This window comes from Mytilus californianus, unplaced genomic scaffold, assembly GCF_021869535.1.
Source record: "Mytilus californianus isolate M0D057914Y unplaced genomic scaffold, xbMytCali1.0.p SCAF_5, whole genome shotgun sequence".
NCBI classification, from domain to species: domain Eukaryota; kingdom Metazoa; phylum Mollusca; class Bivalvia; order Mytilida; family Mytilidae; genus Mytilus; species Mytilus californianus.
This window is the reverse complement of record NW_026262701.1, coordinates 81098848-81111638: the sequence shown is the minus strand read 5'-3', so window position 1 is coordinate 81111638 and position 12791 is coordinate 81098848. Positions and strand designations below refer to the sequence as shown.

The window sequence follows — 12791 nt, the reverse complement described above, 5'->3', positions numbered from 1 at the left end:
TTTTTAGAATCTAAAGAAATACACAGCTGCTGATGATGGATGTATTTAATGACCTTTACTGTGTATAAAGCCACATCTGACTGACACCGGTGGATGACACCTCGTCGCATTTAAAAAAGATGTTTAGTCGAATATTTTGACGACTCGGCTATATATCGTTCTTTATAATGATAATGAGGTCGAGGTATCCTGTAAAAAGACGGGAGATTTTCGTTGTCCCTTTTTTGAATGCTAATATTAAAGGATAAAATGATTGCTAATGCTGATAGCATCCAAGCCCTTACTGGAGAATTCTACATGAAGAAACATTTTCTCCTAACTTTGGAAGTATTTGTCACCGGTTTGAATGGCCTTTGTTTCGCAATGTCCATAAATATTGCAATCAGTCTGTTCTTAGCAGAATTTGAATAGTAACAGCAATGTTTTGAGCCTCTTGGACTAGAAATTTGGTTTTGGGTCTCTCTCAAAGAAGACAAGCACCACCATAACCAAAAGAAAATGAACGAAAAGACAAACAATACTTAAAAAAACACTCTACAAAATACTTAACAGTAGGCATGACGAACCTAACCAATAATGGGAATATAAACTTATGTACTCAAGACGTTTTAACAGTTCCCACTCCTCTAGGGGCGACCTTCTATTGTCTATGCAAAAAAAAAATGCTTCTATAATGCCATATACGAGGAACGGATGACTGGATTGTGATTATGACAAATTGGAAAGATTCGTGGTCATATGTGACACTGATGTTATAGACCATGATTGCACCCATCACACAACCAGATGAAGATAATCATTCCCCTGTAGATATACAAATTTCTTTTCTGGTTCAACACTCTCCTTTTTCATGTTGCAGTTCAAATTAACCCTCACCCATCGTTCCGTATATGTATGAACTATTGGCCTTTCGACGTTTAGCAAACAATAAAATAAACTTGGGTGGATAGTTGTCTCATTGGCAATCATACCACATCTCCTTATTTTTATAATAATCTAACAAACTGATCAATCAAAATTGCTTTTTGGACGTTTTCCAATGCAGAAGATTTCTGTGCATTACACATTTCAAGTATCGGCATAAGGCTATGCAAGAATATTAACTTATTCACATAAGTCATATACACGGGTATCATTCGGTTTATCGAGAGAAATGATCGTGAAAGAATACCTAACGGTGGTCACTGAGTATTGCGATTGGATCGTGAAAGCTCTTGTATAGGATCGTGAACTCAATCTTATCGAGAAGACATATACAAGGTCATTTATTAATCTAATTTAAGTAATTACACGGACAAATTTACAACAAAATAAAACTGTCTGTCAAAATGGTTCAACATTATGATCAGTATGTGAGAAAATCCAGGTTTAAAAGTACATCGTGTTTACAAAACTACAAAAGGCAGATTACTCCTCGACATTTCAATGAGTTTAAAAATGTAAACAAACATGATTTTTTCATAATTCGAATGACTAAACTACTTTTCTACAAAAAAGGTCATTTCATTTGAATGAATCAAATGGTTCTCAAAGTTAGTTTGTGAAAGCATAATCAGAAAATTTGTAAAAAAATAAATATTTACACAAATTTGATATTTCGGATCGTGAAAGATCACGTACCGCTTTTTGAAGATCGTGAAAAGGATCGTGAAAGATCTGATGCTACGAACTAGTACGAAGACGTTCAAATCATTCTTCAATTATATGATAATTTATATTTGTTATTGGTATAGAAAAAACTAGATTTGCATGACTAACCCGGGTCTCTTTTGTTGGTGAATAGGGCTATAATCGTGCAATGCCATTTGATCCAATTATCTTATAATACCACACAGACTAGGTGAATTATAGCAATATCAGTCTATTTGTCCGACCTTCATAAGTTTTATTTTCTTATACAAATTTAATAATTTTCATTTCTCATTTATATGCCCATTATATTTATAAAGCGAAGATCCTCAATAAATGTAAGCATTTCAAAGTATTAATATATTCAGACCTCGACTGTGCCTTATTTCATAGATCAAGGTTTAGTTTTGTGGTCAAGTCTGTATCGCGGATTCGTTTATCTATAGGGTAACTGTATTTGATGTAAGTTATGATTGTAAGGTGTACATTTTCGACTAGAAAGGTTTCAACTAACCTTGACCTCATTATCATGTATCACTGGGCAATGTTTATTTTGTGGGCTTTGGTCAGTTTTAAGGTATTGTAAGCATCAGAACCACCATATTTGGTGTACGGGATGTTTGTACCGGTCTGTATGGCATGATTCATCTTACCTTGGCCTCTTTTTTATGGATCATTGATAATCTTAAGCATATGTGACAATTCTAGTAAAACCCTTACTATTACAGACGTTCAACATATATACTATCATAAGTAAAGCAGACGAGACATTTCAGCATTTGCGTTCTGGTATTCTTTACTCTGTAATATATTGTTAATCATTTCACATCCGCTACGTTGTATATAAAGAGACATATATAGAACTTAAGAAACTGTAACACAAAAGGTTGTATGGTTATCGTTCAATCTCATATTGTTAGTGAAAGATGCTGTTTTCGCTATTAGATATGGAAGATGGTTAACTTTTTGTGTTTAAACGTTGCATACCTATATTATTGTCTAAAAAGTGGTGGTAAGTAGACAGGTCTGCCTGAATTGTACTAGACCGATTCTCAGAGCTGAAATTATTACACGCGAACTGACAAAGGTATGATATCGCTAGACATGCCAGTGCAGATTCAGTAAAAGTTTTCTCACGATTGAGAATAGAGCTAAGTAGGTTAAACTACAGTTCAAGCTGGGCATCCCAGTCGGAGTACGTTGAATGAAAATTTACCCACTAAGTTGGGTACAATGACGTATGGCTATTGTGAAATGACTTAACAAACAATTAATTAGAAATAACGTTAACTTTGTACCTTTTTAGTTTGTGTCGGCGCATCCACGAAATAACAATATTGTCATACTATGTATGCACGAACGACACTCCACATAACTGAAATTAACAACCCTTGAAAAATATTGCGTACACATGCATATATTTCCAAGGCGGATGTATTCAAAGATACATATATGCCTTTACTTTTCGACAATTTACGCTCGTTGAGGTCCTTCTATTTTGGAAATCAACTTATCTAGACACGTTTTTAATTATTTTTTTAACTTTTGAGGTAAAGTATTGAATTTAAAAAAATAAAAATATGAAAGCTTTTATGTTGGTTCTTATAAAAAAAATACACGCTTCCATCGAGGTAAAGTATTGAATTTAAAAAAATAAAAATATGAAAGATTTTATGTTGGTTCTTATAAAAAAAATACACGCTTCCATCAGCTGCAAGTGTATCGATTGGTAAAAGAAATATTGTTTTCTGATTATTAAGTCTGGTCACGCCTTATCTTTCACGATCAAAATAATGCGTTGCCTAATCTTTCACGATCAAGTTTGATGAAAAATCAACAAAATTCAAGGTTTTCATAAAAAAGTGAACGGTTTCAAGGGAAGAGCATACTTTTATTTTACTGTTCTATCGAACAAACCAAAGATTAAGTTTCAAATATATCATGGTATATTGGAATGTGACCATTATAGGTACAAATAGCGTGTTTTTTTGTAATGAATCCCATAGACATGTATTGCGGCTTTTGTGTTTTCTCATAAAGTACTGCATATTTTCTTTACCTTATTACACTGTATTGTTGAGAAAGTTGAATCATTTTGACAGACATATTTGTTTGTTCGGATTTGTTCCGCGTTTTGAAAATTCAGCAATTTTTTCACCGATTTTCAAGTAGAATTTACATTTAATTACATTCACGATCCGATGTCAGATCTTTCACGATCCAATCGCAATGCTTGACCACCGTTAGGTATTCTTTCACGATCATTTCTCTCGATAAACCGAATGACACCCGTGATATAATAACATTATCTATGCAAGTTTAATTGCACCGAATGCGCCTTTCGACAATGTCTCTTCAGTGATGCTGGAAGCCAACATATTTGACAGTCAAAAACCAAATGCAAACTTTGAAGAGATGACAATGAGTTTCACATGACCCAATTGATATCGTGTAAAGTTGTTGTTTTAACGGATTTCACATTTAAATACAACATCGATTTCATTACGAGTAGTTATGCAACATATTCAAAAGAAGTGAATAGTACGATAGTTTTGATGTGGTCGATGAACTATATATATGTATTCATCTGTATCAGTATTAAAGCAAATGCTTTCTTCACTTGCCGTTATTTCGTTGTTTAACTTATAATGTGGACGTGTGGAGTAAAAAAGCTACAAAAGATTAATTGTATTATTTGGCAAAAAGAACTAAAAACAAAACCATTGAAATTTAAATTTGAAGAGTTTTTAATACCAAATAAATGCAATGAGTTAGAGGTTGGTATTTCAATAAAAGTATATAATCTGACATAGAAGCGTGTTAAAGCTTGATACATGGTAAAATTGGCTTTGATAATGTGTCATAATTTAAACTGTTATTTAGTAAACACATCATTTGTGTCGTCTTTACTTGCTTTCTTCACTCTGTTAAAGACTTTAGATAGTTCTGAATTTGGATCTATTGAGCTAACCGAATCTTTGGGAGCCCCATCACTTTCATCATGAGATTTCTTATAGCGATTTAGTACACTGTGTAATTCTTTCATAGCTCCAGACTGTTCTGTTTTAGAGGCTGACGGCCTTGGTTTCGTAGATCGCAATGTTTTTGACAGGGCATTCCCTGAATTGATTCTTTTCATCATTTCATCCAGGGCTTGTCCATAGCTTTGTTGATCAAAATCTGCTGCATTGGCTTGGTTGGGCATGTTTGCCCTCTTCTTTTTACTTCCTATTTTCGACAAAAATCCTTTTGATTGCGCAGTCGGTGGAGGAGGGGGAAGAGGAGGAGGTGGCGGTGGAGGAGGTCTCAGAGCAAGTTCTAGTTTCCCTTCAAGTTCTTTATATTGTGTTTCAAGTTTTGCATATATGTTTTCATAATTTGTTACCTTTTTAGTCAAATCATCAACTTGACTTGAAAGATTAGATTTCTCGGTTTCCAGTTCTTCTATCGTTTTTGCATCAGATAAACTCTCCAATTCTTTCTGGAGGTCATCCACTTGTTGTTCCAAATTTGTTTTGTCCGTCTTGAGTTCTTCTACTTCACACAAAGCGTTGGTCAATTGTTGATCATTAGCTACATTGGACAACAAGATGGTACTTTGGGTTTTCATTGCTTCATTCTGAGCTTTGATTTTAAGCATGACCTTCTCGGTTTCACTCCTCTTATTCGCTTCGATTTCACATTTGTTCTTTAAGTCTTCATACTCCTCATATGCAGATTCGGACATAGATGTCAATTCTACCATTGCATTTTGATATTGAAGCAATGTATTTTCAGTCTGGCGAAGACTTTGTTTCAAGTTATCGTTCTTCTTTTTCAACCTGATGTTATCCTCACGTTCTGTACTCAATTCTTCTCTGCTTCCGGCAAGAGCTGTGGCATAGTACGATACCTTTTCCTCTAGATCTTGTATTGTAGTGTTAAGCTTGTCAGTATACTCCTTGTAAGAATCATTGTCTACCTCTGTTGGTTCCTCTAAGATTTCAGCGGGGATCTGAGTGATGTCAATTTTCCCTATATGATCAAGTAGGGCCTGTGACTGACGTTTCAATGCCTTGTTTTGAAATGTCATTTTTCGAGCAACATTTTCAGCCTCGTTTCTACAGCCAATTTCAATATCATACTTTACCATAAGTCTTTCGTGCTCTGACATCGCCGGTTCAATTAATTTCTTCATGTCTTCTAACATACCTTCTCGTTCCTTGAGTCGTTGGACTACCTCATTATATTGATCCTCATTTTCTTTATACTTTTGCAACAGCTCATCATACTTCTTCAGAACTTGCCTGGATAAAGCCTTTATTTGCTTCAACTGAGAACAGTTCGTGCAATCCAGATTCTCGTTTGTCTCCATTTTTCAAGGAAGCTTTTGTGCTAACCAGGAAGTTTTCAATGCTGATGATTTCGGATTAAAATCACCGGATATACTTACCTGTGTATGATTTTGCTACCTGTTGTATTGTATTATGATTCACCAAGGTTGGAGAACCTCTCATGTGTTATTTAAATTTTTAGATTTTACATATTTCTATTTATATATATTTAAATACAGAATTAGATTACAAATTTAGGTATGATAATTTGTCAAGGTTCTGTCTAAATTATTTTTGTTCCGTTGTAAGCTGAGGGCGTCTAACACGGTTCAAAGTTATTTCGTTTAGACCAGTGCCACCTCTTAAATTGAAAACGATATAAATGTACATAGACCGAGAACTAAACAAAATCATTTTATTTTGAATTTTCAGTTTAAGTTGATTTCAGACATTCATCGTTCTTGGTCCCATCTGACATCACTATATAATGAGAACTATGAAAACTGGATACCTAAATTACATCATATATAGTGTATTTTCAGGTATTTTTTCTTGGAACTAGTTCAAAGGATGTGGTTAAACGTACGGTGAAAAGCAGAACTCTAAAACGTCTTTTACCAGATGTAAAATAGAAATTGATGAGACCTCAACTGTTACTATTGGGGTGTAGATGTGGGTCCTTCATTCCTGTATTCTTTACATTTGTTTGCCTATTATTCTCTATATTCTTTATATTGTAGCACTCTCTTGTTCTTTATTCTTTACATTTTTTTCGCCTTATTTTCTATACTTTTGTTTATTTTGCCCTTTATACTGTATTTTTGCTCATTATTCTCTGTTCTGTAAACTTTATCCATAGGCTCTACTATGTTCATAATCATTTGCAAATGTTAAAAAAAAATAAACTTGCATTGAAGTCATTATCAGTCTCTATACAACGTATTTGTACAGATTCAGTATGTGTATCAATCAGTACACATCCAATGGGTTTATTATAAAGACGTCATAAACAGTCTGAGAAAAACATGACCTTGAGCAATGCCAAAATATACCATAATTTTGAGTTCCAAAAAATATAATTTTGCATGTAAAACACATTATAGTTACTACCCAATAAACTGAACAACTAATATAAATATAGTAGTTGAAATCATAAGTAAACCTTTACAAGCCAACGAATACTTAACTACTGTGACGGTCATTTGTATCCATATTCCTGAATTTCCTGGAAATATATCCGATGGACGTTAAGCAAGCAACAATCAAACAATCATGTATTCACACTGATACTACTAAAGTCTGCAAAATATCGTTGATATCCAAATTATATACATATCTTCATATTACTAGCATTATCAAGCATAACAAACCACATGTATAGTGGACATTTTTAACAGTTCTCATTGCAGATTTCTCAATAGTATTACATTTCAATCGACTTCGTCTCTTCTGTTTCACGTGTTTACGTGTTTCACGTGTTTACGTGTTTACGTGTTTCACGTGTTTCACGTGTTTACGTGTTTACGTGTTTACGTGTTTACGTGTTTCACGTGTTTACTTGTTTACGTCCTATACATCTTTGGCTTTCAATTGTTTAGTTTTGTGTGTTCCTGATTAAGGTTAATACAGAAATGCGCTTATGGCGTACAAAACTATAAGCCAGGTGTCTTTGGAGAAGTTTTTTTTAAAGATTTTCCAGTTACACACCTTTGGATCCTTGTTAATGGCGACTGTATATGTAGTGACATCTCTGCTATTAGTTAAGTTTGGCAAGTTGGAGAATCAGAAATGAACAGTAAAATTTGAATGGTACTAGAAAACTAAAACGTATTTGGTATATGTTTGAGAAGATAATAGAATACAAATCAGTGCGTTTCGACTTGGGTGTGAAACAGATTGCCTGTGAACGTCTAGAACGAATCATTGGTATACGTGCAGTTTGAATTTGTTAATCGGATACAACTTTGTATTTGTATATCCCGAACAACTTTTTTTATTTAGTAGTGACAGCTCTGCTATTAGTGAAGTTTGGCAAGTTTGAGAATCAAGAGAAAGAACAGTTAATTTTGAATGACACTCGAAAAACCCTCAAAAAAGGTATTTGGTATACAGGTTGGAGATGATAGTGAAAAATAAATCAGTTTGTTTCGACTTGGGTGAGAAACAGATGGCCTATGAACGTCTAAAGAGTCATTGGTATATGCGCAGAAAATGTGGAAACTTTAAATTTGTTTAATCAGATGCGACTTTGTATTTACATATCCCAAACCTATTCTATTTTTTATTTTCCGACATTTCTGTTTTAAGCGAACCTAATACAAAGGTTTCACACTAACAAAACTGAAACAATGCAAACATGAGACACATACATGCTTTATTTTTTGTAATAGTCAACGATGCAACAACAAGGCATCACACGTCAACGAACATACAATAATTGATTTATTTGAACTAGAGGATCTCGCGGGCCTGTATTTTGGGCATTGTCCACAACTCTGCAACCTTATTTTACGTATCCATTTTTTTTTAACTTCATGAGAAACTAGTCATATGCATGCATATACTGAGTTTTCAGATATGTTCTGGCATTTCAAAATTGATCAGAATTAACAATTACTGCTAGTTAATGTAGGAGTGCCTTGTTTTCCAGGCGATTGAAATAAAATGAGGATTACAAAGGAGGTTTGTATGCGATTAGCTCCTCGTATAATTTTCCATAATTTTTTATTGAAATTTTCCTGTCGAATTATCCATCACAGTAATAGTGGGGGCAGTTTTGGAAGATTGTTTCTGTCATTTACCGTAATTACAAGATTTAACAAAAGTAAGGTAGCAGAACTTAATAAAATGCTTCGCTGGGCGCAGCTTGATACGACCGCTATAACTTGTCTAGGCCATAATCTCTGAACATCAATACTATGTTATGTTTGGTAAATGACTGTTTTCTAATTACTTCAAATTCTGGTCTGATTTTTGGCAAGTAGTTAAGCAAATAAAATATATATATTAAACATTGTGCGAGCTGATCGGATTTAGAATCTCTGCTCACAAATAAGCTAAACTTTTTAAAATATCTTAAGGAATTCTTTGACACAATGTAGAGAATATACCGAATGTAGGACATAATAAAATGATCCGCTGGGCGCAGTTGGATACGACCGCAGAGGTCGAACACTGAACAGTTGGGGAAAGTATGGACACAACATTCAAGCTTGATACAGCTCTGAATTTGGATTGTGATTAAATATTTGACACAGCATAGGTTTCTGACACAGAAAGAATGTGGTCTAAGAACTTGATTTTTTTTAATTTACCTATTATGGTCCAATGTCCAAAATCAAACTACATGGTTAGATTCAGCATATCAAAGATATATATTCAATTTTTGTTGAAATCAAACAAAGTTTAATTTTGGACCCCAACTTGGACAAAAACTTGAAAACTGGGCCCATAATCAAAAATCTAAACACATGTTTAGATTCAGCATATCAAAGAACCCCAAGAATTTAATGTTTGTTAAAATCAAACTAAGTTTAATTTTGGACCCTTTGGACCTTAACGTAGACCAATTTAAAAAACGGGACCCAAAATTAAAAATCTAAAAACACGGTTAGATTTGGCATATCAAAGAACCCCAATAATTCAATTTTTGATGAAATCAAACAAAGTTTAATTTTGGACCCTTTTGACCTCAATATCAACCAATTTGATAGCAGGCCCACAAATAAAAAATCTAAATACATGGTTAGATTCAGCATATCAAAGAACCTCATATATTCAATTTTTGTTGAAATCAAACAAAATTTAATTTTGGACCCCAATTTGGACCAACTTGAAAACTGGGCCAAAAATCTAAAATCTAAATACATGTTTAGATTCAGCATATCAAAGAATCCCATATATTCAATTTTTGTTGAAATCAAACAAAGTTTAATTTTGGACCCCAACTTGGACAAACTTGAAAACTGGGCCCATAATAAAAAATCTAAACACATGTTTAGATTCAGCATATCAAAGAACCCCAAGAATTCAATTTTTGTTAAAATCAAACTAAGTTTAATTTTGGACCCTTTGGACCTTAATGTAGACCAATTAAAAAAACAGGACCCAAAATTAAAAATCTAAATACACGGTTAGATTTGGCATATCAAAGAACCCCAATAATTCAATTTTTGATGAAATCAAACAAAGTTTAATTTTGGACCCTTTTGACATCAATATGAACCAATTTGATAGCGGGGTCCACAAATAAAAAATCTAAATACATGGTTAGATTCAGCATATCAAAGAACCCCATATATTCATTTTTTGTTGAAATCAAACAAAGTTTAATGTTGGACCCCAATTTGGACCAACTTGAAAACTGGGCCCAAAATCAAAAATCTAAATACATGTTTAGATTCAGCATATCAAAGAACCCCATATATTCAATTTTTGTTAAAATCAAACAAAGTTTAATTTTGGACCCTTTGGACCTTAATGTAGACCAATTTGAAAACTGGACCCAAAATTAAAAATCTAAATACACGGTTAGATTCGGCATAACAAATAAATAAATGTGGTAAAAGATTCTACAAATCTAATGCGCCATACTGTGCAATTAAAGATTACTTTTTTGAAATTTTTCAATATTTGAAATTTGAAAAAAAAAAACAATATTTGAAGAATAATTCTTTTTAATTTCTGAAATCTGAAATGAGAAAAAATTGAACCCCCACAATTTCTTTTTACCCCCCCCCCCTTTTTTTCCCACAAAAAATTCTTTCCCTCAAGATATGGTCATAATCTCAATTCAAATTTCGAAATGGAGTTTGCAACCATAATTATCCATTTAAATTTACCATAGTGCTAACTTATCCTATTTTATAATAGAATTTAAAATATAGTGTCAAATCTTTCATATGGATTTTTTTGTAAAAAAAAAGATGCAACATTTGCAGATATTTTTACTGGTCTTCCTTTATAAATATGCATTTCTTTAAACATCATTTTAAAAGCAGTGTAAGGGAAGTAACCAAAACGTTGTATTTGGATTACCTCCCTTACACTGTTTTAAATTATCTTAATTGTTCATTAACCATTACTTTATACATAATTTAAAAGCAGTGTAAGGGAGATAATTTCAATGATGTATTTGATTTATCTCCCTTACACTGCTTTAAATTATGTTTTGTACTAAAGTATTTGTCCATTAACCAGGACAACCTTGTTTTTCTCCCTTTTTTGCCCCTAATTCCTAAACGGTTTGAGCCATAACCCCCCAAAGCAAATCCTAACCATCCCTTTGTGGTATGGAAACTTGTAGTATAATTTCAGAGAGATCCATACACCGTTCCACAGTTATTGTCTGGAAACTAGAAAATGCTTATTTTTGGCCCCTAATTCCTTTACTGTTGGTACCAAAATCCCCCAAAATCAATCCCCACCTTCCTTTTGTGGTATTGAACCTTATGGTAAAATTTCAAAGAGATCCATTCACTTAAACTAAAGTTAGAGTGCGAAAACCAATGTGTCTTCGGACGACGACGCCGGACGACGACGACGACGACGACGACGCCAACGTCATACCAATATACGACCACAATAAATTTTTTGCGGTCGTATAAAAACTGATGGAACCAATCAATCATTTTTTTTTATGATAAATGTATCATTTAACCAATGTTTGGTAGCAATTGGACCTTCAGATTTTTCATAAATTTGTATTGATTTTTTTTTGTCAATGTCTATGTAGTAATGAAAAATAATATAACAAAAATACCGAACTCCAAGTAAAATTTAAATCGGAAAGTCCCTTATCAAATTATCAAATGGCACAATCAAAAGCTCAAACACATCAAACGAATGGAAAACAACTGTCATATTCCTGAATTGGCACAGGCATTTCCTTATGTAGAAAATGATGGATTAAACCTGGTTTTATAGCTAGCTAAACCTCTCACTTGTATGACAGTCGCATAAAATTCCATTATATTGACAACAATGTGTGAACAAAACAAACAGACATAATAGGTAAAAATGTCAAAAATAGGGGTACAGCAGTCAACATTGTGTCATAATCTTTATTACTATAAAAGCAAACAAATATGTCTACAAAGAAAAACAAAATGGCATATAGACAAAGCACATAAGCAAAAATGAAAGACAAGAGTACAAAAAATTACCACAGCACAGTACAACAACACAATGGCGGGATGCATAAGTACCGAGCCAGTAAGGATTTTACGAAAAATGGACTAAAAAGTAAAGGTTAATAATTTACAAAAACAAATAAAAGAACACTATAACACGTAATTAAGATGATACATGTATATAAACAACGTCAGTACCTAGAATCTATACTTCAAGAACATCAAATATATTATATGAACTTTCATCATGACCAAAAAGAAAAACGAAGACAAACAACGGTCCAGAAAACACAACACAGAAAACTGATGCTCGAGTAAGACACACTCCACACAAAAAAACGGGGGTGAATTCAGGTGCTCCGGAAGGGTCAGTAGATTTTAATCCACTAGTGACACCCGCCATATTACTCCAACCAAACTTCTTAAAGATGGTCATAGATATACCATTAGGACATATATAGTTTGGTAACAAATAGTCAAGTAGTCTATTTGTTCTAAAAATTAAAATTTTTATTGACTTTTTGTAAAATTGTCTATATTAGTCACGTTGGTAGATCGGCTGGAATATCAATTAATAAATGTACCACGTAACATACAGAGTACATACATAGAAATAAGTCCTTCATGCGATTTTTCATAATTTTGTATTGATTTATTTTTAGTAGCAACCAAGAGGCCATGCTGGAAGGAGGTGGGCCACCAGCTTTAATTCTTAAAG

General features: G+C 33.3%; 1 protein-coding gene across 1 annotated transcript; it reads right to left on the bottom strand.

Moving 5' to 3' along the window:
* Positions 1 to 4358: 4358 nt before the first annotated feature.
* LOC127703155 (shootin-1-like) lies at positions 4359 to 6067 on the bottom strand. The gene has a single exon (XM_052207675.1). The coding sequence runs from the start codon at positions 5981 to 5983 to the stop codon at positions 4505 to 4507; it is 1479 nt and encodes a 492-aa protein (XP_052063635.1). The 5' UTR covers positions 5984 to 6067; the 3' UTR covers positions 4359 to 4504.
* Between the last annotated feature and the right edge of the window lie 6724 nt (positions 6068 to 12791).